Source organism: Scomber scombrus, chromosome 9 (assembly GCF_963691925.1).
Source record: "Scomber scombrus chromosome 9, fScoSco1.1, whole genome shotgun sequence".
Lineage (NCBI taxonomy): Eukaryota > Metazoa > Chordata > Actinopteri > Scombriformes > Scombridae > Scomber > Scomber scombrus.
This window is the reverse complement of record NC_084978.1, coordinates 21,279,796-21,307,430: the sequence shown is the minus strand read 5'-3', so window position 1 is coordinate 21,307,430 and position 27,635 is coordinate 21,279,796. Positions and strand designations below refer to the sequence as shown.

Genomic DNA, 27,635 nt, shown 5'->3' with positions numbered 1-27,635 from the left:
ATCCGGCAAGATGGTCCCCTCGCTTTGTCTCCCCTGACCGGAGTTACTTGGGTATTCAGCAGCTATTCTTGTTTCTGCCCCATCGAGAACGCTGTAAGTGAGGCTAAAGTGGACAACCTGAAGTCAGAACAAAACGTGCCTCTGTAAATCGAGAAATGACGACGATGAACAGCAGGTAGGAGCTCAGTTAAATCCGCTTGTTTAGACAAGTTAATTGTGCATTGATTGCTATGCTACCTCCGCCGGCCCATTACTGCCTATTGCTACCTAGCATACTCTGCTAGCTGTAGCCATTAGCTGCGCAGCCGGCAATGTTCAAGTTGGCACACACGCAGATTCAGATAAAAATGCACGTGTACCAGGGTGGCTGTCAGAGTGGCAGGGACATTTATAATGCACTTAATTGTAAAACAACGCAGTTGTCATTATTTATAGATAGCTTATAATATTACACTGCTACTTTGGATGCTACGTTAGCATGTAGTGCCAGTCGGCGATTAGCGCGCTGGTTCCTGCCTCCCCCTAATGCAGAGGAAGGGAAGGAAGGCCTTTGCTTGCATTTTTCGGTGCATGCCCATGCATTGGACCTTGTATGCACCGCCGGAATTGCAAGGTTGCCAGGGAAACGCAGGCTATAGGAAATAAGTAGTCGTGCTCGCTAAGCTAGCCTCAACTTCAGCATCCCCGGTAAGTGGGGAGGTCCTGTGTTGTGAAAACATGGAAACTGAGGCGATGAGGAGGATAAACAAGCGCCACGGAGCTGCGTGCGCTGCTTATTAGTCGAGTGAACTCTTCTTTTCCCACTGACAAGGGATTTTTTTTTTTTTTTAATTAAGCCTGTTTTTGTTGCTGTCATGGTCGAGTTTATCGCTCAACACATCTCACGGACATCCAGCGTTAATCAGCACGTTATGATGACGCAAAAGGGCTAAGTAAACAGCCGTATCTCCGCCTCGGGAGTGTTGTGCTCCAAATAATAACCATGCAGGCAGTGTTCATCTTTTAGTTGCATTGCTGTCAATTACACTAATTGTTGAGTTTATTCACGTTGCTCTGGGAATTTCAAGTCCAGCGATGTTGTTGTGTTACTCACAGACAACAAAGAAAAACACTGTCTGCAACCTTTAACAGTGTCTTTAACTATCAGGAGGAAATGAAGCAGTCCGGAACATATTGTATGAATATAACAATTCACATGGATATGTTCTATTAATGCAAATGTCCTGAAAAAGGTAATAATAGATATATTAAGAAATGATCAATTGCTCTTTAAGAAAAGCTGAAAATTCTTCATTTTTGGTGTTTATTGTTAATGTGCTTAAATCTTCAGTAGCAGCCTTGAGTAACATACTGTTTGTATTTGTATTTCTGCAATTCCTGCAATTCGAAATACAACATCTTAATTTACCAGATTGTCCAACATGAAACAAATCTTAATTTTCTCGCTAGGTGAAATGAGTCTGGCCTCTTCTGAATCTAACTTAGACCAAATGGCAGAAAACGCACAGGAGGTAAGTGTGCAGGAGTTTTGGGAGTCACATTTTGTGTTTAGACATTTTGTATATTGAAAAGAAATCAAACCTGATCACCTTGTACAGTTTTTGATTTGTTTTTCACTACTATTAAAATAAATCTTGTATTCTTGTCAGCCTGGTAGCTCAACAGAAACAATGAAGTCCTCCTCTTCTCACAACAAGAGGTGAGAAGCACTTTTCTTATATGTGGCATTCAATGTTTTGCAGCTACATGTTTTTGTGCTCACTGAAGACTTTGTGCCCGCATTTTAGGAAACCCACTACTGTAGCGAAGCACACTGGACTGAATGAATCCGACACCTCAGCAGAGAGTGAAAATGAAGGTGCCACTTCTGGCAATCCTTCAGACAGTAACACGGGCAGTGCATCTAAAGGTATGAACCATACATTTTTTTAAATCAAGATACTGTTGATTAATAGGAAATAGGATTTTGAGACATTTGTACAATTTCTGTCTGAAGGCACTTTAGTGATAAGGCCAGCTGGGAATGAAAATAAAGGCGCCATGAAGCTCAGAGTGGATTTCAAACAGAAACAAAAAGGTACATTTATTTCATAATTTGTAACCTAAACATGTTTTGTGTTTTGTAAGGTGATGTTCACAACCAAGCAAAATGTACATGTTAATGAATCAGATGGTAATAAATGAATTGTTCAGTGTAAATAAAGTGGTGAAAAAGTGATTTCTTCTGTCTTTATCACAGACGATACCCTGGTAAACTGCACAGCTTGTGGAAAACAAGTAAACCAGTTTCAGCGCAACTCAGTGTATGAGCATCCTGCGCTCAAAGTACTTATTTGTAAGGTAAGAAATTCCACATATGTATTCAAATATTTTCACTACCTTGACAGCGAAGGTCCACATGTTTTTCAGTCTTTCCATTGTTGCTGTATTAGTGTCATATTATTATATAATTTTCCTCCAGTCATGCTACAAGTATTACACAAGTGATGACATCAGCCGAGACTCGGATGGAATGGACGAGCAGTGCAGGTACGAACGTTTGTTTACCTACTGTGACATGAAGATACACAACAGAGGCAAAATGACATGTCAGACATGACAAAATGACATTGAAGACATGATTGAACATCTCAAAACATAAGAACATTACACTGATTAACCCAAAATGTTTTTTAGTAATATGGAATTCATGTACAAGTTAATTTTTGGTTGTTGTTGCCAAGGATTTGAATGCCCTTTTTGAGAATAATATTTAATAAAATATGTGTTTCTGATTATTTAATTCTTTGGTGTTCTGTTCGTTTAGAATTTCATGTTCTTAGATTTCTGACGTCCATTTTTCCTTAACCAAAAATTCTGGAAACCTAATGTTGAAGACCTCTTTGCTGTATGCATAACTCTGAACTTTTCCTCCCCAGGTGGTGTGCTGAAGGGGGCAAGCTCATCTGCTGTGACTACTGCAACAACGCTTTCTGCAAGAAGTGCATCCTGCGCAACCTGGGCAGAAGGGAGTTGTCAACCATTACTGATGAGAACTCAAAGTGGCACTGCTATGTCTGTAGGTCAGATCCCCTTCTGGACCTGGTCTCCAAATGCCACGGCGTCATCGAAAAGCAAAATCATGAGACACATGAGAAACTCAAGCAACGGAAAACAGATAAAACTGAGGAAAGAGAGAGCAAGAGACACGAGAACAAAACAGTCAAAGAGCACAAAGCAGTTGTTAATGGGAAAGAGCACACCGAAGGCTCAGGGACCATGACGTTCTCCTACAAAAAACTGCAGTTACCCAAAGAACTTATTAAAAAAGCAAAAAACCTTGTTGAAACAACCACAGGTCTGAACAATACGTTCATCCAGTTCATCCAACAGACAGCCGAGGAGCAGGGAGACAAAGCTATCAGGTATCGGCATTTGAAAGCCTTCAAGGCCGTACTTGCAGATTTGAAAAAAGCTCACACTGCTTTGGAGGCAGCCTTGGAGCCAGAGTTTAAAAACATGGAGTTACAGAATGGCAATGAAGGGCAACATATTGTAAAAAAAAGCACTATTGCTGCGCCACCTGCAGAAAACGACCATGTGGATAATGCGGCTAACAAGGCTGATGCCGTTGCCGGTGCTGAAGCTGATGCCGTCGCTGAGGCTGATGCCGGTGCTGAAGCTGATGCTGATGCTGAAGCTGATGCTGTAGCTGAGGCTGATGCCGGTGCTGAGGCTGGTGCCAGTGCCGAGGCTGGTGCCAGTGCCGGTGCTGAAGCTGATGCCGTCGCTGAGGCTGATGCCGTCGCTGAGGCTGATGCCGGTGCTGAGGCTGATGCCGGTGCTGAAGCTGATGCCGGTGCTGATGCCATTGAGGAGGCTGGCGCTTCTGACGAGGTTGACGCACCTGAAGAGGCTGATGCAGCCGACGAGGCCAATACTTTTGACGAGGCTGAAGCAACTGAGGAGGTTGATGCTGCTGTTGAGGAGCAGGGAATGAAGCAGGACGTGGACAACAATCAGGTGTCAAATGTGGCTGAAATGAGAGACAACCAAACAGAAACTGATGTAACCAAAAAGACAATTAAAACTGAAGTCTGTGATGAGCTAATGTCACCTGGTGAAATGTCCCTCGATCACGACATTATGTCTGTTCCTCCTTCGGTTCCCGAGGAGCTTTTTCAGATGGTGGAGAGTCTTGCGGATCCTGCCACTCTCTCACAGACTCCAGACACCAATCCAGCAAAGGTTGTAGATGCTGATAAAAAGTCAAATGGAACATCATCAGATTCTCCACGTCCGCAGCCCAAGGTGAAGAACCTCATAGTTAAACTGACTCCAGTGCCGGTTGTGACGACATGTGGGTCAAGATCTTCCAGGTCCAAAAACAAAGAAAAAGATGGAGAGACGGTGAAAAAGTGTAAAAAAGAGAAGAAAGATGACGCTTCTGATACAGTAGATGGAACAGAGAGCCCACCACCAAGCCGTCGCTCTAGTAGAGTGAAGACCACTCCACTGAGGAAGCAGGCTGAGAATAAGGGCAAAGAAGACTCATCCGAATCTGAGTCAGAAGAAGACCATAAGGGCAAGTCCAAGTCCTCCAAGAAATCCAGCAGCACAAAAAAAGAGGATCGGAAGCAGAGCAAGACCTCTTTGTCAGAGAAAAAGACGGAAGACTCTGATTCAGATGAAGTTCCCAACATCTTGCTAAAGAAAGCTGCAGAAGGCCACAGTTCAGATGAGGAACAGGGAAGCACAAGTGCAAAAAAGCGTTTATTCAAAGTAAACAACACATCTTCACATGATACAGACAAGGCATCCAAACGTAAAAGGGAGTCTGAAAGCTCTGAGTCAGACAAAGGCAAAAAGTCTTCCAAGAAAAAGAAACAGACTGGCTCAGCCTCCTCCAACTCTGATTCTGACCAAGAGAAGGAGACGAAGAGTAAAGTTGGCACAGCGAAGAGGAGGTCCACCCGTGTGAAGAAACAGAATGAAGCAAAAGAGGAAGAGAAAGACTCACCTGAGAGAAAGGGGTCGAGTCGGAAACGGTCTTATGAAAAGAAACGCAAAGGGAAGAGCCCCAAAGGAGTCTCCAAGCTGCAGTCATCCTCCAGCGAGGATGAGGAGGAGCAGCAGGCTGAAGGTGACTCCGGAGAAGACAGCGACGAGCAAAAGATAAAACCCATTGTGGAAGAGAACGTGGCGGGAGGCAACGGGAATTTTCATCAGTCCTCAGGTAATTTTGTCTCAGCTCATTCGAAATCTTTGGCAAACAACTTGTTAATGACTTGCATGTCATCACGTTAACGGAACGTGTGCTGTGTTGTCTAGGAGACGAAATGGATGGCAAAGAAGTTTCTCAAGTTTTTGAAGATGATGACGATGATGATCCTGAGAACAGGTACAAAATAACAACTTTTAAAAATACTTTCTAGCTCACTATTAAGACAGCCATTAATGATGATTTATTATATCATTCAGGATGTGCACATTTGAATAGTCTTTCAGGTATAACTGATGATCTTAATATACTTTATTAAACCTTTATTTAAACTCGAAGAATCATTCAAAAGAGTTAAAATCACATTAAAATGATGACCAAAAAACAAAACTTAGCTGTATGCGTGAGTGCTGGCAGCACTACAACATTTTGCCAACACAGTATGATTGATCTTGAAATACTTTATAATATGGGTCCTCGAGGCAGCATTTCTCTCGTGTATCCCAGTTCACCTGGACTGTTGCCAAATAGTGATAGCATAGCATTCCTCTAGTAAATTGTGTAATTAAAATAAATTGCATGTGCAGAAAAAGTACTTCCTTAATTTTGTTGTTAGTAAATGTTAACTTTCCAGTTGTCTTTATCTAAAGGGTTATCAATTATTAGTTTTTTGATAACTGACATTAATGCATGAAAGGAAGAACTTAAAATGCGAGTCTATTGTTGAATGTAAAGTGTTTCCACTGATTTCTTTCATTATGTCATTAATGTGAATTCCCATGTGTTTGTCTTTTTTCCCTTTTCTTCTCAAGAATTGCGAAGAAAATGCTTCTTGCCCAAATAAAGTCCAACTTTTCCTCCGGAGCAGAGAGTTCCTCTGATAATGAAGATGCAGACAAAGATGACAAGTCCTCCATGAAAGTTAAAAAAGAGGAAGATGATGATGACGAGGAGCAGCAAGGTAGCATACATTTGATGAAAAGACAGTGGTTTCTAGATATGCCTCTCATATTGTGTATTTTGTCAAACTATTTGTTTCTCTTTTTAAAGACGACGATGATTCAGACGACTCTGGTTCTGACGTGGAAGTGAAGAAGCATGGCCGACGCCACAAGTTGCTAAAACATAAACTCTCACTGAGTGAGGGAGAATCAGGAGATGAGAAAGCTACCAGTAAAGACAAGAAAAACAAGGGTGGCAAGAAGAAGGCAGGGCGGAGAGGTTAATTCTTAATTTTTTGTTTGCCGTATGTGTATACAATAAATCTACAATATATACATCTATATATGGACACAAATTCACAATTCTGTAAGACTGGCAAGTGACTTCTGTTTCTTGGTCTTTTATTTGTCTAGCAGTGGACAGCGATGACTCTGCAGACTCCAACTTTGAGAAGTCAGAGTCCAGTGCAGAGTCAAGTGCAGAGTCCAGTGCAGAGTCGGGGATAAGTGAGGAGCTTAGTGAATCAGACAACGATGGGAAACGAAAGACCAGGTGAGAAGAAAGAACTGCAATAACTGGCAGTAATATATTTCACCGCCATTGGATCTGCATTGATCTCCTCCGTGTCTCGCTCTGACAAATTCTAATTTGTGTCTTTAGAGCTGCGAAGAAGAAAGATGAGGAGAAGAGAAGTTACAAGCAGAAGAAGAAGCGACGCAGGATCAAAGTTCAGGATTCATCCTCCAGCAATGAGAAGGTGGTTAAAATGCAGTGCACACTTGGTGTCCAAAGTGGGGTTTTTTTCTCTTCAAGACTGCTACTGTAGGTGCCGAAGATAGACCAACATAACCTTTGCCAGTCAAGTCATGCATGACACATAAAATGTAGTTTGAGCTCACCCCTGGAGTGTGTTATGAGGATTATTGAGGGCACAAATTAATCATAGGGTTACTGGGCTACAGATCATAGGAAATTGATTTTTTCCTAAGGGCTGAAGATCAGAGAGCTGAACTTTAATGTTCATTTCCACAGAGTGGAGCGGAAGATGACGGTGAAAAAGATGGAGATGACCGCAAAGGGCGCAAAAAGATTCGCAAAATCCTGAAGGATGACAAGTTGCGGATGGAGACGAGGGATGCTCTGAAAGAAGAGGAGGACAGGAGGAAACGTATTGCGGAGAGAGAGGCGCTTAGGAAGAAACTTCGAGAGGTAAAAATTAAATGTCCTGCTAGTCTTCTGAAGTAGGGCTGGGCAATATATCGATTTTATATGGATATCGTGATATGAGACTACATATCGTCTTAGAAGTTGGATATCGTAATATCGTGATATAGCAGAAGTGTCTTTTTTCCTGGTTTTAAAGGCTGCATTGCAGCAAAATTATGTAATTTTCTGAACTTACAAGAATGTTGTAGCTGTTATTATTTGCCTTTACCCACTTTGTTATTATATCCAAATTACTGATGATTATTTGTCAAAAATCTCATTGTGCAAATATTTTGTGAAGGCACCAATAGTCATCCCTACAATACTGTTGCAATATCGATATTGAGTTATTTGGTAAAAAATATCGTGATATATGATTTTATCCATATCACCCAGCCCTATTCTGAAGTATATATGACTATGTTTAAAGCTCTGAGCTGGGTCAGGTAGTGTGATTTGAGCCTTAACATCTGAGCCCTCTGCAACTATACAGTGCAAACTCAACAATTGAGTATTTACTGAAATATTTCATCTTTTAAAAGCAAGTTGTCATGCAACATTTAACTATCCTGAGGAGCATGTGTTTGCCAGTAAGGAGAATGAAGTGCATAACACATTTGGATTGATATGTTAAAATTATAAACCATCCATTAGTCTCCAGAACTTCATTGATTGTACAGATAACGTATCTGGCCAGTAGTAAGTAGTCAGATATCAGCCTAAACGATGATCTTGAACATTAAACATATGAGCAAGTATGATATCACAATAAATTTCTTTAGCACTAATTACACTGTCACTTAACTAACATACCGGAGCTAGGATAGGACATTTGTGCTTGCAATCATAGTTCAAAATTAATAGCTGCTTTGGTGTTCATTATCAGAAATTTGTCATATGATCTTGCACTAGTGTTTATGATGAACTTCATGAAGCATTTTTGGACGAAGTTTGCTGTTGAAATGATGACACAAAATTGTATGCATCTAAGTTGTGGGTGAATCTTCTTGTAAAAGTAAGACATCTTTTCATGTCGCCTCTGATACTTCTTCAGACGATTGTGGTAGAGGAGTCTTCCCAGGTGGCCTGTCCCATCACCACCAAGCTGGTATTGGATGAGGATGAAGAGACCAAGGAGCCACTTGTGCAGGTGCACAGGAACCTCGTCACCAAGCTCAAACCTCACCAGGTTGACGGTAAGGACAAAGTAAATAACTGGGCTTAACAGCGATTTAGCAGACACAAGGCTGTGTATGAAACGCTGAGATGTTCTAGACTAATGTTGGCCCTTTTGTCTTTTGTTTCAGGGGTGCAGTTCATGTGGGACTGCTGCTGTGAATCTGTGAAGAAGATGGAGAAGTCTACTGGCTCCGGCTGCATCCTCGCCCACTGTATGGGACTGGGAAAAACTCTGCAGGTAAGAAGAGAGAGCTGCATGTTTTTCTGGGGTGTAAGGATTAAAAAAAAAAAAGCATAAATAAAACTCTCCTCAGGTTAACTTCTCTTACTTTCAATTACTGTCTTGTGGATGCTGCATTTGACCTTTGCAAAATTTAAACATGTCACAAACGTGCATAATTGCCTGTTACAACTGTAAGAATATAGTTTCTTGGATACTGCTGGGTTGATCTTGACTATTTGTTGATTTGTTGCAAAGCTGTACTGTCACACCGCAGCTGTGTAACTGTATTTCTCTATTTGCCCTGTAGGTGGTGACATTCCTTCACACTTTGCTGCTTTGTGAGAAGATCGACTTTACCAGGGCGCTGGTGGTTTGTCCCCTGAACACTGTCCTCAATTGGCTCAACGAGTTTGAGAAGTGGCAACATGGAATGAAAGATGATGAAAGTTTAGAGGTAATGAGTTGTTTTTTTTATCTTTCGAGCTGTTTATGTTTGACAGCTCCTCATCACACCCCTGACTTAAAACTTTCTTGAGAGATTGACATATTGATCTTTGGTATGTTTCGCAGGTGATTGAGCTGGCCACAGTAAAGAGGCCACAAGAGCGAGGGTATGCCCTCCAGCAATGGCACGAGTCAGGGGGTGTTATGATCATCGGCTACGAGATGTACCGAAACCTGACCCAGGGAAGAAACATCAAGAGCAAGAAGCTCAAAGAGTTGTTTCAGAAGACTCTGGTAGATCCAGGTACAGCACTGTGCGATGCCTCTGTTATTGTGTTCAGAAAAGTTTAAGTGGACAAAGTCAAAAAATATTCCTTCATGTATGACAAATGTTTTATTCATGAGTGTGAAAAGAAGAAATCTTCAGAATTAGGCCACTTGAACTCTCTGATGTATGAATATGACCTGATCTGTTCAGACTGATACCTATTATACACATTCAAATTGATTTAAAATTTAGTGGGTGTTGACAATAAATCAGAATTGATTATTAAAGCTTGTTGTGTGTCCATAAGACATCTCAAAAGACTAACAATGATCTTTTTTTGACAAATATGTCTGTGTTGTTTTGCTTCCAGGTCCAGACATAGTAATCTGTGATGAAGGTCATATCCTGAAGAACGAGGCGTCTGCTGTGTCCAAAGCAATGAACTCTATCAGGACAAGGAGGAGAGTCGTGCTGACTGGAACGCCTCTGCAAAACAACCTCATCGAATGTGAGACTGAGTGTGATCTTTGTCAGGAAGACTGATAGTTGACATGTTGACATATCTTAAAACTTTTTTGATCTTCCCCCTACCAGACCACTGCATGGTGAACTTCATCAAGGAGAACCTGCTTGGGTCAGTTAAGGAGTTCAGGAATCGCTTCGTCAACCCCATTCAGAATGGTCAGTCTGCCGACTCCACACTACACGATGTCCGCATCATGAAAAAGAGAGCTCACATCCTCTATGAAATGCTGAATGGCTGCGTCCAGGTAACGTGTTGCCTAAAAACAGACGGCTCAGTTTCTCTTTACTATCTTTGGTTGCCATCTGCTAAAAAAATAATGATTTATTTCTGTTTCCCACAGAGGAAAGATTACACAGCACTCACCAAGTTCCTGCCCCCCAAACACGAGTACGTGCTGTCGATCAGAATTACTCCAATCCAGTGTAAACTCTACAGATACTATCTGGAGCACTTCACCGGTGAGAGTCACGCTCTAATGAAACTTCTTGGATTTTTTTGTTTTGCACAGAAACTGTCAGTGCCACTTACTTGCCCTTTTCAAATAACTCTGATCTGGTTGGATGTTAGGAGCAGCAGAGCCTCTAGGGGCTGCTAGCATGGCTTGTACATTCTCAGGTCTGATTGTCCAGAAAAGGATTTAGCACAGTCCAAGACTAAATCAAAATTCAATTGAGAATTCCATTGGAAAACAGGCGTAGTCTCGGATGAGGCTAAATCCTTGTACATGAGTTTTGTTTCTCCTAAAAGTGCTCTCTTAACTGGATGTCATTTACTCTGACAAGGATTTTTAGATAAGTGGAAGGCCTTTCTGTTCTCTCACTTTTTTGTGCTGCTTTGTTAAGTCGTTTAGTGGACGTTCCTCTCAGAATGTGGCCCAGGGTGTGTGTGTGAGAGAGTGTGTAAGAGTGGCAGCTGGCAGAGTGCCGCAGGCAGGGTTTAAGCCCAGTTTCCCACATCTACCTAATGAAGAGCTCTGGGAGAAAGGGAACAGAGGGTGGGGGGTAGAAGGGGGGAATGTGGGGGCATAAAGGAAAAGGGGGGGGGGGTTGCCAGAGGTTTTACACCAAAAGCGAAAACAAAGAGCAGGAGAGCTGGTATGTAAGAAGAGGAGTGATTGGGGGGTGTTAGGTTTGGTGGTATGTGCTGTGGCTCATTAGGCCGGGTTGTCCACAGGGCACAGTGCTGATGTTGTGACTGTGACTCTGGACCTCCACAGTGGGGTCTTTGGACCCAAGACCACCAGTCAGGCTGCAGGGGTTGAATGGAACCAAATGTTCCCTACTTTTTGTGTTGCTTGTGTAAAACCTACTGTAACTTCGGACCTCTCTGGGTCACTGCAGGCCAGCACACACGACATATACGTTAACATTTTACTTTACTTTACACTCACTTCAGTTCATGAAGCTGACGACTGAATTGACTGCAGCTCACATCGACCTTTGTACAAAGGCAAAGTTGTTAATACACACTTTGGTTGAAACACCTTAATTGACTTTTTCATCAGTTATCACATTGTTGTCAGAGGACTGGGTGACTAATTACAATTTGCCCACAGTGGGGTGATACAAAGGAGTCTTGTTGCTCTGCATTTTCCACAATAGTCACAATATATGAAGCGACTGTGGGCACACTGTCAGGTACATAAGGCAAACACATCCATCTTCTTCCTCAAACTCTTTGCCTTGTGTGCAGGTGTGGGGAATGCTATGGAGGGGGGCCGGGGCCGCGCGGGGACCAAACTCTTCCAGGATTTCCAGATGCTCAGCAGAATCTGGACCCATCCCTGGTGCCTTCAGCTGGACTACATCAGTAAAGAAAACAAGGTAAGTCTGGGAAGACAAGACTGAACCACACTAAACACTCACTCGAAAACTGGGAATACATGAGCGCAAATCAGACACTGCGGGAAAACAATAAAAACCTACTGCTGACAGGTCATGTAGCAGGGGAACACAACATGCACATTGCCGCAGCGGCAGAATTTTTCCCTTATGCAACATTTCTTCTACCCACGATCCAGCACTGAGTTTTTGGTTGACCTATATCACCTAGCAATCGAGCCTCACACATGTCCACTCTCTTGCAGGGTTTCTTTGACGAGGACAGCATGGAAGAATTCATCGCTTCAGAAACCGAAGAATCCTCTATGAGTCTGAGCTCTGAGGATGAAAAGAAGAGAAAGTAAAAAAGGATTCACGTTCATTTCCCCAGTTGTACATTTATAAAAAAAAGACACTCATTTAACTGCCCGTCTTTCTTCCATCTGTTACTCTCGCTGACCCCGTGTCCTCCACCGTTCCTCCTAACTAATAGGAAAAAGAAGCAAGGGAAGGGAAAAAGGAGGGGATCTGATGACTCGGACAGTGATGATGTGGAGGTCATCAAGGAGTGGAACACCAGCTCTCGGGGAAACGGAAACGGAAACGGATTGGGTCGAAACAGGGCAGAGCCTGTAGAGGAGCGTAAGTCTGGTGTGTTCACTACATGCTTGAGCAAGTTTGCTGGTTATTAGAGGGACCAGAGCTGTATGTATGGTGACCATAGATTTCCTCTACATTTGAAAAATAAGTGAAGCCTTCATCTAGACATGTACAGACTGCAATTAACTTGGCTGATTCTGATTTTCTGCCTTTATAAGACTTTAATACTCTAATTTACATATTTTCTTTCTTTCAAATAATTATAATTGACTGAATACTCAAACATTTTTGTAACTTTTCTTCAATGGGAAATTGAAATTCAATTGTATGTTCATACAAAATAACTATTTAAAAAGTGTTAGCTGCTTTGCTTTTGCTAGCTTCTTGAATTTGGGCCTCGGGTGACATTTTGTAAGTGTCTGAGTTAGTTGTTCCACATGTTTTCTTCGCTCGCATTGAACTTCCACACAGATGTGTGTGTACGCAAAAATCGGATTTGAGACTTTCTTAGTTGGTGGGCGATCCCTACCGTCATCATTTATTTTTATGTATTATAACCAAGAAGTTAGCCTCAATGATATAAGCTTAGTTTTATGTTATTCCACTTAGAATCACTTAAACCTGATAGCCAAAAGTTCGCTGGCACAGCAAACCGTGTGGACTAGTTTTAAACAACAACAATAAGCAGTTCCTTTATGACATCTGTAAGTCAATAAACATGTAATAGCTTCTGTCTCGGTTACAGTTTTGTTGTTTTTGTGAGACTGCAACAACTGGAGACTGAACGGCATCTTTTTGTCCCAAACAGCTCCACGCACTGGCTCAGCACCTGGGAGCCCCACCCCTGACTGGCACAAGGAGTTTGTCACAGAGGCTGATGCTGAAATCCTGGAACACTCCGGAAAGATGACGATCCTCTTTGAGGTCATGCGCATGGCCGAAGAAGTAGAAGAGAAAGTGTAAGAGTGTCTGGAAAGAAAGTGTTTTGGGTTAATCACAGAGTCAGATGAGCTGAGATAAAGTAACACCAGTGTATCTTCTCCTCTTGTCTGTCATCAGGTTGGTGTTCAGTCAGTCTCTTATCTCTCTGGACCTGATCGAGGATTTCCTGGAGCTGGCTTGCAGAGCTAAAGACGAAGAAAAGATCTCTCCATACAAAGGTACATTTTTGTGGTGCAGTCACACATTTTCTCTTTTTACTCAAGAAGTTCTCACTTTACTCAGATGACATCCTTGTAAAATAAGGCTAACAGACCTTATTTTACTGTATGATCCTGCAGTTGCCTATGATCAGCTTCCCATTGAATGTTACGATCTAAAATGCTTCTCTTGGTTTCATGATGTGCTAAAATCACTAAGAAAAGTATAATATTATAAGCCAGCTACTGACTTATGGAGCTGGAGGAGACCAGTTTTCTGTCAAGAAGTTCATTTTTGTGGTTTTACACTTTTAGCCGTTTGAAGTGAAATGAAAAAAAGAAGTTAACATTGGCTTTTGTGAAGTATTTTCATATGGGGATGCAGGTTTCACACTCCGAAGACAGCCCACATGTAACATGTATGCTTGTACATGCTGGTGTGCTTATTACCCTTAAACACACACAGACATACACACCACTGCTGGTGTAAGGTCATGTTCCTAATTAAACTCCAGCAGCTGTTTTTACTTTCATTTTGAAAATGATTAGACCTTGACTTTTTATTCCACAAAAAAATGTTTGCTCAAGGGTTTGTAATTTGTAATGAAAAGATCACAGTGCTGTAATTGGAAACATACTGAAATGTTGGTTATGAAGGCTGGTAGGGGGGTTGGCCATCTTGAAGGCTAAATGTGGCTGGCCTCTAACCAGCACAACCATCTATCTGCTGCCTGCAGATGTCCAAACTAAATCCTTTTGACATGGAAAAGGCCTAATTGATGGTGACACGTGTTATTGAAGGTTTTGTGCAGCATGACATTAAAGTTCATAGCAGATTTCTTAACTGTGATGTGTCTGTGAAGGTGAAGGCAAGTGGTTCAGGAACATTGACTACTATCGCCTGGATGGCTCCACTAATGCCACCAACAGGAAGAAGTGGGCGGAAGAGTTTAATGACCCCAGTAACCCGAGGTAATGTGCCTTTTTAGGGCTGCAACAATTGTTTTCATTATCGAGTAATCCTTTGGCCTATATGTAGATGTTGGAAAATGGTGAAAAATGTTGTTAACGATTTCCAAATCAAAGTTGCCAAACAGCTCAGAATATTTAGATGGTCTCATAGTGCATCTCACAGCTAAAGTAATGTTGGACATATATAATCCTGGAATAAGTATTTCTTTGTAAACCCCCTCTCTTTTTCCACTCTCTTATACTCAGAGGTCGTTTGTTCCTCATTTCGACTCGAGCTGGCTCCCTCGGCATCAACCTGGTGGCAGCTAACCGGGTCATCATCTTTGACGCCTCCTGGAATCCCTCGTATGACATCCAGAGTATCTTCAGGGTCTACCGCTTTGGTCAGGTTAAGACCGTCTTCGTCTACAGATTCCTGGCTCAGGTGAGCTTGTCAGACATTTTGATCAGTTCTTTTGGCCTGTTGGTGCATCTGTACGAAATTGCTTATGTAATCCAATGAAATGCTTATACCACCAAGTCCTATGATTTTTTGGACACTCACTGCTTAAGTAAAATGTTTTTTTCGTGGCTCCCCTCACTCTTTTCTCACTTTAGGGTACAATGGAGGAGAAGATTTATGAGCGGCAGGTAACCAAACAATCTCTGTCATTCCGGGTGGTGGACCAGCAGCAGATCGAGAGGCACTTTACAATGAACGAGCTGGCTGAGCTCTACACCTTTGAGCCGGACATGCTGGACGATCCCTCGGCGAAGAAGAGCAAGAAAGCCACGCCTGTGCTCCCTAAGGTAAATATTTATTTAGATTGTTGTAATATGCTTATGTGCCATACAACACTTCATTTAGTAAATACAATTGAGGGTAAATCAGACATGTAATTGGACTTTGATGAACCATTGACTGAGATTTCATGGCATTCTTTAGACTGATCCCTAAAGGAAATGCAGAAGAGAAGGCTGAAACCCATTAACAGTAGTAAATAGTCTTTTTTTCCCCTGAACAAACATGGCACTCAATGCCATTTCAAATGCCAAGCTTGTTTTTCTTAACTTGTACCAAGTAGTATGTTTTTCCTTTTGAAGTTTAGCACTTGGTGATAAACTGTTGTTTAGACACAATGCCAGCTTGTATCCTGCTTGGCCTTTCCGGGATCTATTTATCTTCGTTTCCTCTCATAATCCTTCGCTCGCCTCTTCTCTCCTTAATGCAGGTGCTGTGTCACTGTTTGGGCCCCCTGGGGTTTAATAAGAACACACTGCCCTTACATGGGCCATCCAACCCTGCGCAGCTGCACAGATCTTTCTGTTTACCGCTATTTACTAAATAGTCTTCTCATTGCAACACCGCTGTGGAGCAGAGCTGCTGCCCTGCTATAAACCTGCACTTTTTTATTTCTCATTCATTCTTCATTCCTTACCGTCCTTTACTTCTCTGATCTCTGAATTAGTCCCATCATTTCCCACTCCTTCCCCTTTTTGCAGTCTCTGGGTTTATTCAGATCATCCTAAGTGGTTTTACCTCTTTGTTTTGGTTTGACCTGGGTTTCTTTGCAGAAATCTGTAAACAGAGTGGATAAAAGAAACAGTATATCCAGCTCGCTGGCTTTTTCACCGGACAGTTGAGAGGCCTTTCACTGCACCTTAATGGAAAATCTGTTTTCCATTTACACTGTCTAAAGATCTTTATCACTATTCCCTTCATGGGTATTAACAGGTAGGAGCACTGCATGAATCCACTCACCCGGCAGCTGCTATCATTGCTCTCACCTTCCATATTCCTCCGACCAGGAAGGAGCCGCCTACATACAGGGCAGCGGAGCACAGTTGGAGATTTGAAGAGGAAAGATGTGTTCATTGAGCCGCGGCCTGTTAGATGTGTATGATCTTTAATGAGCCCAGTGACATTTATGTGACACAGTATTAAAGACGGAGAGGCTGAAAAGCTCTTTAACAAGCCGACCTGTTTTGGCCAGGGGGTTAACTATGATGTGGCAGCAGGACTGCGGTATTACGGAAGGAATTTGCCGTCTGGAATGATGTGAAGATGAGTCAGACACCCTCCATCACTTTGAGCCAACAACACTGCGCAGAAGGAGAGAGTGATTCGAGGCACAGCAGAGGGATTTTTTGCTCCTCTTCTTCTTCTCAGTTCTTCACACGGAGAAGTGTTGTCTTCCTTGCCAGAGAGGACGTACTTACTTTGAAACGTGGGTCAAACAGCTCACAGAGACAGTGTTTGATTGTGATGGTTTCTCTTCTATTTGTTCTTGTGTAAAGTCTTGTAGGAGGGAAATCATCACTGTACTTGACTTTTCTCTAATGTTACTCTTTAGATTCTACCTGTTTTTGTCCCAATGCTATATTTCTCTTCCACTTTCCTCCCCCTCGTCCTTAGTGATGTCCTCACGCTCTTCCCTGTCTACCGTTAACCAATCCCATCTTGTCCCCTTGGCCATCTATTACACTGGCTCGCCACTCTGCCTCTGAATGTTCAAAGCAAACTCAGTAAAGTTGTTTTTCTTTTTTTCTTTTTTCCCCTCTGGCCTCCCCAGCCTGATGAAGGGTCATTATTTAAGCCCCTCTCTTAAAAGATGTCTCTCTGCTCTTCAGAGAAACTAATTGTAGACAAAGGAAGCAGTCGCACTACCCCCTTAATGACAAAGAAGGTCTGTGAAACCCAGACATGAGATTTTGACTCTGCACCCATCCAACCTGAGACACCCTCAACCGTTTCCTCTTCATCACACTTCCATCAAGGGAGCGACCACTTGCAAGAACAGGCAGCGCACACGTTGTATGTTGGACACATTTTATACAGCTCCTTTGATTTCTCTGAACTTGCTGCATTATATGCCATGGGTCAAGCTGGCAGGCTGTGGGCGTACCTGACTGTATTTACTCTCAGCATGTGATGGCTGCAGTGGTCATTAGGCCCAGTCATGTACACTGAAAGGCCGTGGGGAGGCTGTATTCAAGCCACAGTATAGACAGGAGCAGACTGGAGCAATAAGCCACACCATGCTTGTCTCATTAGAGGTAGGAAATCTCTTTGACCTTAAAGGAAAATGCCCCCTGGAATACTCTTAATGCATTATTCATCGTCAGTCTGTGATGTTCAGTCAATTCCAGGAGTTATGTTAGATGGGAATTTTTCAAGCAATGTTTTTTTTTTTTTTTTTGTACCCAACCTTTGCCCATGTATTTCCACTTGAAGTGATTTCTTACACCTCCCAGAATGCTTTTTTCTGCCAGCCTTCAGAAAACATGCCTGAGCTTGTTGCATTGCAGGTGGAGAGAGCACTAATGACAGTAACAGCAAGAGACAGAGTTGTTGCAGGTGGGAAAAAGCGAGAGCAACCGGTGTTTGCTGCAGTCTGGTCTGTTGAGACCATTGAATGTGTCTCTGCTGCTTACGTGATGAATCTTTTTCTCTTTGTTTGAACTTGAACAGGCAGTGTGAGGACTGTAGAGGAAAGATTTCACCTCCACTTTTACCGCAACTAATATTTTAGTCCAGTTGTGCTTTCTCATTGTCCATTAATGGTCAGGAGAAAGTAAAATGCACCACCAGATAACAAAACGAATATAGAAAATGTTGAATTAAAACATGTATGACAGATCAGTTTACCTTACTATACAATCTAAAATATTGTCATATATGTCAGTGGTCACATTTGTTGGATTTTAATAGAGCAACACCTCACTGCTTCTCACTTAAAGGACTTAAAGCACTACAATTAGTGCACAACTTGTTTTTCCCTAAAATTAATTAATTCAGAAAGCAATTTCCATTTTTGTGACTTTTTCTCCTCCCAGTACAGTTCTTGCTGACTCCCATCGAATCCCGGCTGACCTGCTCGTCCATCTCGAGCTCTTATAGAAGTCCCCCCACACGCCCCCCCACTGCTGCTAGCCGAGGCTTGTTTTTATAGGAATGTGGTGTGTTTATTGTCTTTGTTTAGCCCTTTGTGACACGCGTGATTTTATTTCTTTGTTAATTGACTGACAGCGAGATAAACCCTCTGACTCGTACGCTCGCCCCGGAGGGAGTAAAGACAACGTGGTCCTGAGGGCAGGAGTGACCTCCTGATTTCAGGCACAGCGCCCGAACTTAAGTGCTTTTCTGCAGAGAAACTGTTTAGAGCAGGCCAGTAGGGTTATGTGTATCATTCGTGTGCAGCTGGGGGAGAGAGAGTTTTGACTGGCTATGTTTGGGTATTACAAATATCTCAGCCACTCGCATTCCTGCTGTAGGGATCCTGTCTTCGCCCCCCTCTGTTGCTATGCTTAATGCACCTGTGCGTCAAAAGCAGTTTCTGGCAGACACAGCCACGTCAAATACATATGAAAACTCCCAGACTACTCTTCATTTTTGTCTCTGTATCTTTACTCTAATCACTCTTCTTTTCATGTTGCAATCCATTCAAAAGTCCGTCCTCCCTCGCCGTCTTTCCAACATCGCTAACTTTCATCTCTCCTCCTGCACCTGTGAGGTGTTTTTCCCTGTTAAGTGGAGGTTTATCGTTGTGGCATGCTCAACACAATAAGCGGCTGTTTAGGTGCAGGAAATTGGGTTAACATGTTTGAGAATGTTCTCAGCTCAAGAAAGTATCTGATAACACGGCCAAAAATCCTGCCTTCATAGAACCCGAAGCTATTAATGCAGGCGGGTGTTTAATTGCATCAGACCTTTTACAGTTAAGCGTCACCTAAAGTTTATTGGTAAAGTACGTGTGGGTGCCTGTGCCAAGTTGTAAAGTCTACATGAGGCCCGTTTATGTCGACTCCCAAGTTTTCATCTTTGTGATGTGAGAGCTGCCTGGTTTGAAAACTGCTTTACATCATTTATGGACTGCTGGCAGGTCAGCCATTTTCATAATATACACATGTACAAGAATTTGGCTTAAGGAGAGCATAAATTCTTTTCTCTATTGAAAGAATGGAAAGGCCTTCATACGGTGGTAAATGTCATGCATGTTGGATGCCTTGTTGAATTAGTATACCAATGCTTACACTCTAGTTCTTGCTCTCCCGACCCTTTGCTTTGTTGAGCAGTCAGCTGAAGCCAAGACTTCCAACTCAGAGCTTACTTTGAGCACATTTTCGAGAGCCGTTGTTGAGTTAAAAGCACTTTCTGTTAAAAAATGCAGTTTAGAATCAAGACGGGAGATTATCAGGCCCTCGTTGAGACTGACTCTGTTGAGGGTCTTTAGTCTAAACTGAAGAAAAATCTTCAGCTTTTTCAGACATGGCCTGCCACCTCCATCATTACATCTGGACACATAAACACGCTCTCTGATGCCAAATGACCAAATTCCTCCCCAGATTTCACCCTTTAGAAGTATTCACCCAGCTCCCCAGATTTTCACAGGGGGGGCGGGCGGGCGGGCGGGCGGGCGCGCGGGCGCGCGTTCAGTTGAGTGGGGTGCGTTCAGTTGAGTGGGGTAATTTACTTCTTTCTCTCTCTGAGCATCTGCCCACCCAGCCACTCTCGCCTTTTCTGCTCGCCTGCAGTAAAGCGATAGGCTTTACCACGCAGCTCCATGCAGATGACAATAGCCTGGGTCAGGTTACACACAATCATTAGCGCTGGCTCAGGACACACACACACACACACACACACACACATAGCGCAGCAGGATGGGAGATGGACCGGACCACCCCAGAGCCATTGCTGATGGGGATTACTTGGGTATCCCAGAATGCACTTGGTTCCACGGGGGAGCATCTGTACTGTCACTTGACCTGCAACTCCACTGATCCATTACCTGGTCGACAGTCAGAAGTGCTACTCTTTCATGTATTTGAATAAAAGCTGCACGCTCTCCACATGCTCAACAGATTGCAGCTTTGTAAGCATAACTTAAACTTTAATAGTTAACAGTAAACTAGAGCATGAACAGAAACCTTAAATCAAATGATCACGTCTGTTCTTCCAGATGAAGTGAGCGGCCCGGGTGTTTCTCACAGGCAACCAGCTCCTGTCGAGTTCACTTTAGTTGTTATTGACTCAAAAATAATCCTGCACAATCTGTTTTACGTGGGAATCAATAGCAAGCTTTGCAATACAATTCCACAAATTGATTTAGAGCAATCGGAAATCATGATTCTTTTGTGGAAAATTGAGCAGTCTTGACGAACCTCTCAAATTTGAGTAAAAATGCCAGATATTTGCTGATTTCAGCTTCTCAAATGTGGATTTGATGCTTGTCTTTGTCATATGATAGTAAACCGAATATTTCCTGGCTTTGGACTGTTGATCAGATAAAATAAGAGTTAAAAATGTCACCTTGACTGATTTTTCATTACTTTCTAACGCTTCATGGACAAAACGAAAAATCGAGAAAATGCATTTCTGATTACCTATAATGAAATAATTGTTAGTTTGCATGTATATTTTACATAATGTACATCAGTGCCAACACAAGTGCCCGTGCTCGCATCCACTGTGACCTCTGTTTGACCTTTTCTTCTCCCCTGTTGGCAAAGTCACCACGATGGATGGAGTCAGGCCAACAGGCTCTTCTGTGCTTTTATGTCCTAATTAGAGAGCAAAGCAGCGGTTGACTCTCTGGCTGCGCTGCTGCTCCGAAAACGTCTGGTTGTTCAGGGGTGGCCTGGTTTTTTCCTGATTGAGTGCGATGGCTGGGAAACATAAACATGTGTCAATGAGGAGCACAATCGGGTCCAGCAGTGCCGAGTGTGTGGAGCTCTGCGGCTCTTTCTGCTCCTACCTTTCTTCGGTCACCTTATCTCTCACTTTCTGGAGGCCTTAAAATAGGGCCCTGTGTGCCTGTCCTGCAGCTCTCCCCTTTGAGGGATCCAGTTTCGCTCCGTCTGGCCTGGTGTTTATTTTCTGTTTATTCAATACAGGTTTGCAATCACTGTCTCATTTCATAGTTTGATGTTTCTTCTTTTTTTCCCTCCTCCCTCCTTAACAGCAGTGACATCTATGATTAATTTTGTTTGCAACTTCACACTCATTGTCACCGTTCAAAGAGAGGGGGAACAGGGGAGGAGGGAGCCGAGCATAGCCCCTCTGTAAAAATTGGCCCGCGTGGAGGTTAATGATGCAACTTTTGCATGACGTTGTTTCCAGATTGCAAAGTTCCAGTTTAATGTAAAGCTAAGTCGAGACAAAGAAAAGCAAACGTGCCGCAGAGAGAGTAATTTAAACCATGTTTGTGTGAGCAAAGGCTGGCCCCGCTCTCTTAATTTTACTCAGGTATTGTTTTCAATAACAATGTAGTCATGGCAACCAGAGTCCCAAAAAAAACCTCATATTTATTTATTTTGTTTGTTTGGTTTTTATGTGTCTTCTAATCCTCTTACATACAAATCCAAGTTTCTCTCTTTTTCTTTTCTTTTTTTGTTGTTGAAATCATCAGACCTTAACTGCTTTTGTAGATGAAGTTGGATTGAGGTTGTATTGAGGCCATGTATTGTTTCCAGCAGTAACACAACAGGTGTGCACATACTAACTCGCGCTGCGTTTTTCCAATGTGAATACGAAACCGCTAGCAGCAGACCAGATGAATGGAGATTTGTCGTCTTGTTGTTCAAATCAAAGCGATGTCAAACAACAAACATCTGCCTCTAGATGTCATGTCAGTTTTTTTTTGTTGCAGACAAACTTTGAAGCTTTGAGCAAGAACACACTCCAGTCTGATTTGCAGTACTTGTTTTCTATGTTATTTTAGTTGTTTTTTTTTAGTTATCCAGACTTTATAAAAACAATCTTAATTCCAAAATGCGTCAATATAACCTTCATTACTCAGGTGGCTTCAGAGTAGCGTCTCCCTCCCCTGCAATGACTTTAAATCCACTGTGACCCTATCTGTCTCCCCTCCCGTCTGCTTTAGGATACCTTCCTGGCCGAGATGCTGCAGTCCAATAAGGAACAGATTGCGTGTTATCACGAACACGACTCCCTGCTGGACCACAAGGAGGAGGAAGCCCTAAGCGAGGAGGATCGCAAGGCTGCCTGGGCCGAGTACGAAGCAGAGAAGAAGGTAGGCAAAGAGAGAGAAAAACACACACACCTGCTCACTGGCATATCCACCAGATCCAAAATTAAAGGCAGACACATAACAGCACTCAGCTCAATCATCTAAATGGCAAGGTGAGCGCAGCGAGACCACACTAGTGTTTGTCAGGATGTGTGAGTTAGTGTTGGATCTGTATAATCCTCTCATCATTCGGTGAGTAGATGACGGGGCTTCTTTCTCCTCCTGTGACGGTCACTTCACTCCTGCAGCAGACCAGCGATCTCCTGTACAAATCACCAAGGCTGTCCAAGCAGTGTCAGCGCTGCTTACTGTGCGTCCACAGAGGGTTAGCAGCTTGTCTTCTGTCAGTGTTACACTACTTTTGTGTTTTCCCCCCCTCTTCCCTCCTTTTGTATGGAGAAATCAATGGGCAATTAGTGGGGTTTATTTGGAGAAGTATATGGGGGGGTTGTTGTAAGAGAGCAGGAGCAGGTCTCCTCTCCCCCCCTGTGTAATCCTAGATTCTAATTCACTCTAATGATTATTTTTCCAACACAATCGCCCCCCTCTGCCCTCTGTGCGCCTTAAGAGGCTTTTCCCTCAGAGCTTCACTGCTTTTCAAGAGAACAGAGGGTGCATAGTCGCAGGGAAAACACAGACGCTGAGGTCGACCGTGAGGATTTCAATTGCGCCCGCATCACTGCAGCCTGTCATACAAAGATGCAGGAGTAGCCACTTTGATCTGGGACAGGCTGCTCAGTATCACCTTGTATATACTCTGAGCTTTGCAGGGGAAGCAACTGGAACGTAACTCTGCCTCTGCTAATGTCTTCACAACTTATGGGGTCGGCCAGTGGTGGCCAGGAAAAGCTATGTGTATGAATATCGGATTTGCAACTCAGGAAATGGGAAAAACTGTGAGAACATGATCAGGCGCCCAAAACTAAACTGAACCCAGGAGCCCTCAGTCTCACTGGGATGAATTCAGCACCGTACAGAGCTCAGAGAGGCTCATGTCATAAATTTTGGTTTCAGACGTTGAGTTTTGGAAATGAAGTCAAGTCTCGATTTTGTCTGTCTGTTCGAAGATGTATGAAGTCTGCTGAGTGTCTGAGGATGCTGTTCCAAGAGTGGCTGCTTGTTAATAGCAAACCCAAAAGTGTGTGTGCGTGCATGCATGTGTGTGCGCGTGCATTTGTGGTTTTGTACTGTTTAGGCTTGCACACCTGTCTCTGACCAGGTCCAAAGACCCCCACGGGCCCCCAACATACACACACAAACACACACACCCCTACATACCGGATGGCCAGATTACAGGGCACGGGGAAAACCATCTGCAGCAGAGGCTCAATTACACACAAACATCGGCATCCTGCTGGCCTTTACTGGGACGGGACTGTTTACTTCAGGTCACTACTCTCACACACACATGTTTAATAGAAGAGGAGCAGACTAATACCTGGCAACAACTCGTTTGTCTGGAGAGTTGAAAGTTCTTTTTGTTAACTTTGTTCTCTAAACATGAAGTGAAGAGATTGAACCATCACTGTGTGTAGAGGTTGACGAGAGAAGTGAACCGTCATCTGTGGTCGACCACAGTGATGGCACACAGGCTCTCCCATCATGCCCTTGGTGGCTCTTAACACCCACCTAATTGATATATATTAATCCTGCTCTTCTGTTGGACGCTGGGGGGGTCTCGGCCTCCTCGCTCCCTCTCCCTGTCTCTGTCTGTCATCTCTCAGGGTCTGACCATGAGGACCAACTACCAGACAGCGTACGGACAGATGGACATGGGCGCCTCGGGCTACATGCCCTACAACATGGCGGCTTTGGCCACCATGACCAACCAGCAGCTGGAGGTAAGTAATGATCTCCAGATGCCCATGTCCTGCCTCTCCCTCCTTCCCCCCACGGCATGGCGCCCCACATTCCTCAGACCCCACTGCTAATTGTGACAACAGTCTTGTAGCCGACAAGCCCTGCTCTGGTCTGCTCCTACACCAAACAGTTTGTAATACTTCATGTCTGGAGCAGCAGCTATTTATACACTGCGGCACATCTGACTAAGAGAAAGGAAATGTCCAAAGGCAATTTCTGTTTTGCAATAAGGATGACGAATTGTTAGAAATACTATATGCTGGTTTCAATTCTTGTAATCATGACTAGTCATATATGATTAATTGTGTTGCTATGAAGTTTCTTTGTAAGCAGACAGGTTTGATATAAACTTAAAATAGTGATCTGCTAAGTTAGTAACTGATGCATCATCCTGTAGAGAAAATGATGTCATTAGTTTGTGGAGAGGAAAATCGTCAAAACAAGCTGCCGTTTTATCAATATTACCAACTGGTTGTCGCTAACGTGATGCCTGTTTTGAGCACCAGCACACAGAGAGACATTAGCATTATTTTGGAATTTCCACTTATTTTAGCTGTTTTGGTTTCCACCAACTCCACTCCTTAGCAGCTAAATGCTCAACTTTTTTCAGGTTGAGCATGCTCAGCCATGCGCTGAAAAAGATCAGAGCTCAGCTGCCTGTTGCCTCAAGTGTTTCTCCATCTTCATTTGTGTGCAGGACCTTATAAACCAGGGGCGGCAGAAGGTCATTGAAGCAACAAATGCATTGAAGAGTTTACCGCGGGAGCCACTTGAAGACATTATTGGCAGAGTGGTGAGTGCGCAGTGAAGATTGTTTTCTTTAGGTTTTTAGTAAAATAATCTTATATTCATGTGGACAGTTTTTACACGTCACCTCTGGACTGGAGCATGATAGATGTCGAGGTGTTACACTTCTGATGGTGATTAAGATTTAACCGCATGACCTACCCCCTCCCCCCTCCCCTCATAGTGGGAGGAGAACCCTTCACTGACAGAAACCCAGGTCCAGTCCATGGCTCTGGGACGACAGGCCAGTGTGGAGCTGGAGCTCAAACGTAGGGAGGCCGTTTACAGGGACGTTCTCACCAGGCAGCAGACGGTAAGAACAAAACACTGTAACTGATCACTAATACAACAATATCAGCTGAGGTTTTGAACTAGAAATCTATACTTTATATTATATGAAAACTAAATGGTAGACGGTTGAATTGGCTCATACTGAAACATTTTAAATTGTTGATGGAGAAGTTTAAACATTGGAAATGTTAAATAAATGGGCAGTAATGTGGACATGATGCACTTATAGATGTTTCATCAAAAGAGTATCATTTCAGAGATTGTAAAAACTTAACGTAATGTATATTTTAAGACCAGGACAACAATTGTTGTTAGGTTATAACATAAATCTATATAACATATAACACAAATCTGAGGCACTGTTTAGTATCAGATTGGCTGTCCTGGTTAGAGACACATCAGTATGAGTGGCACTGAGGCAGCAATGTGAAATGATAATTACACACAGTTCAAAGTCTGTCTGTCATGTTCAGATGAACTTTGGATACGTGTTGAGCTGGTCGTTATTTCATTGTAGTTATTTCATTGTAGTTATTTCCATCATCCCTCTGTTTGTTCCTGCACAGCTGATGATGTACGTGCAAAAGCTGATCACCAACAGGAAGGTCCAGGAGCAGCAGCTGGCTATGGCTAACCAGGCCACCTACCTGAACCAGTTTGCCATGCAGAACGGCATGATCGGAGGTGGCGGGCTCAGCCAGATCGACCTGCTGGGGCTTTACCAACAGCTCCACGGGATGGGCTCCCACCAAGCCATGGGCAAGAACCCTGGGCCCTCCAAGGGCTTGTAGGTCAGAAGGTGCCTCCCTCAACCACCACTCAGCTAGCCAGCTCCCAGCGGCCCAGTCCAAGCAAGGCCCTGATCTCTGACGGCTATGAACTCAAAGCAAGCCGGCACACCCAGCAGAGGGTGGAGTGGTTTTGAGACAAGGCTGCTGTCCACTTGGGGCCTCAAGTGGCGTAGACTCTCAGTCCTTTATTCTATAGTTCACTGAGAGACGGTGGAATATAACGTATAAATGACTGTGTGAAAGGGTCTATTAGGATTCTCAACATAAATAAAAATGTATATACCGCCTTAATGTTATTCAAGTTCTATATCTTCATTTTTCATGTATTTAAGGAGAGACGAGTTTTACCCTCAATGCTTTTAAGCATTGTATTGTTTTCCCCTTCAAAGAGGGTTTCCTTATTATTTAACTCAGTTTTTTTATACTGTTTTAAAAGCCTAACTAAACCTGAGTGGGACCAGTGTCGTTGGTGACAGGACTCTATAATGTAAAGCTCTCAGTAGGTTCCTCCTCCAATATTTAGCAAAGCAGACATTTGTTGTTGCAACATCCTGCTCTTTTTGGGAGTTAGAAGTAAAAATTGATCAACAAAAATAGGAAAAAAATTTTTAAAGTATGGCCTTATATTCATTTCCTAAAAAAAACACAAAAAAACCTCTGTAAAGTTCTGAGAATTGAGATTGTTGAGAATTTTTTCTATTATGCTTTTAAGTGTTGACATTAGTTGTCGCTGAACATGGTAATGGAATGCTTGTGTTGTTCAAAACTGCCTGCCGGTTCCTATGACCTTTTTGTAACATCATTCTCATCGTCACGTGTTGTCTAGCATAGCACTGTGCGTCCTGTTCATTGTTTATGTTCCACTTGTGTTGATCCCGAGCCTGGGTGAATGACTGGGTCTCACAAAGCACGACTAGTTCAGCCGGGTAAACACAGGGCCCAAACTAATTCCCTTTACTTGTTTGTCGAGGTTTGAAATGAGTGTTTCCGGGATGGATTTGATGGGAAAAGTAAAGAAGGGAAATCTTATTATATCTGACTGACTTGTGTCGTCCGCTTTGTGACACCTGGACTCTCCCCGGACAGGCTCCCATACTACCTGTTCTCTACTTTGGCACATTCTCGCTTCTAAATGCTTAAACTGGTGTAGCTGTTAATCATGAGGGATGTGTTCATTTCTCATGAAGAGACACCTGTTGTCTCTAGTTGGATCCTGTGTTTGCGCAAGGTGTATTTCATTAATGTAGACAAACTTTTTTGCCCTCCTCTAAGAATGTTCTTATGTTAGCAAATACACCAATATGATTTGCCATCAAATTTGATCTGCGTTTATCTTGATAAGTATTTAATATAACATTTAATAAAGTGACCAAAAGGTT

At 43.0% G+C, this 27,635-nt stretch overlaps 1 protein-coding gene across 5 annotated transcripts; it reads left to right on the top strand.

Annotated features, from left to right (window-relative positions):
• Positions 1-27,635, top strand: atrx (ATRX chromatin remodeler). 5 transcript variants are annotated; one of them, XM_062425408.1, is made up of 34 exons: positions 1-175; positions 1,450-1,511; positions 1,650-1,699; positions 1,788-1,909; positions 1,997-2,077; positions 2,240-2,340; positions 2,462-2,529; positions 2,919-5,215; positions 5,311-5,380; positions 6,013-6,161; positions 6,251-6,421; positions 6,559-6,694; positions 6,803-6,899; positions 7,175-7,351; positions 8,403-8,544; positions 8,656-8,765; positions 9,058-9,204; positions 9,321-9,498; positions 9,833-9,970; positions 10,057-10,232; positions 10,329-10,446; positions 11,681-11,811; positions 12,075-12,169; positions 12,302-12,450; positions 13,217-13,367; positions 13,468-13,568; positions 14,411-14,519; positions 14,766-14,943; positions 15,117-15,308; positions 22,382-22,531; positions 24,253-24,369; positions 25,086-25,181; positions 25,359-25,487; positions 26,032-27,635. In XM_062425408.1, exons 2-34 carry the CDS (start codon positions 1,455-1,457, stop codon positions 26,254-26,256), a joined length of 6,408 nt encoding a protein of 2,135 aa, XP_062281392.1. In that variant the 5' UTR covers positions 1-175; positions 1,450-1,454; the 3' UTR covers positions 26,257-27,635. The 5 variants fall into 5 exon arrangements, with proteins under 5 accessions (XP_062281392.1, XP_062281389.1, XP_062281391.1 ...); XM_062425405.1 differs by having other exon boundaries at positions 12,302-12,459; XM_062425407.1 differs by having other exon boundaries at positions 6,556-6,694.

What these genes read in the sequence shown, in the direction of transcription:
- atrx (XM_062425404.1), top strand. Translation starts at nt 1,455, where the DNA reads ATGAGTCTGGCCTCTTCTGAATCTAACTTAGACCAAATGGCAGAAAAC. An exon ending in GAGGATGAAAAGAAGAGAAA is followed by an intron (nt 12,170 to 12,301) that starts GTAAAAAAGGAT and finishes CCTAACTAATAG; the next exon opens with GAAAAAGAAGCAAGGGAAGG. An exon ending in AGTACGAAGCAGAGAAGAAG is followed by an intron (nt 22,532 to 24,252) that starts GTAGGCAAAGAG and finishes GTCATCTCTCAG; the next exon opens with GGTCTGACCATGAGGACCAA.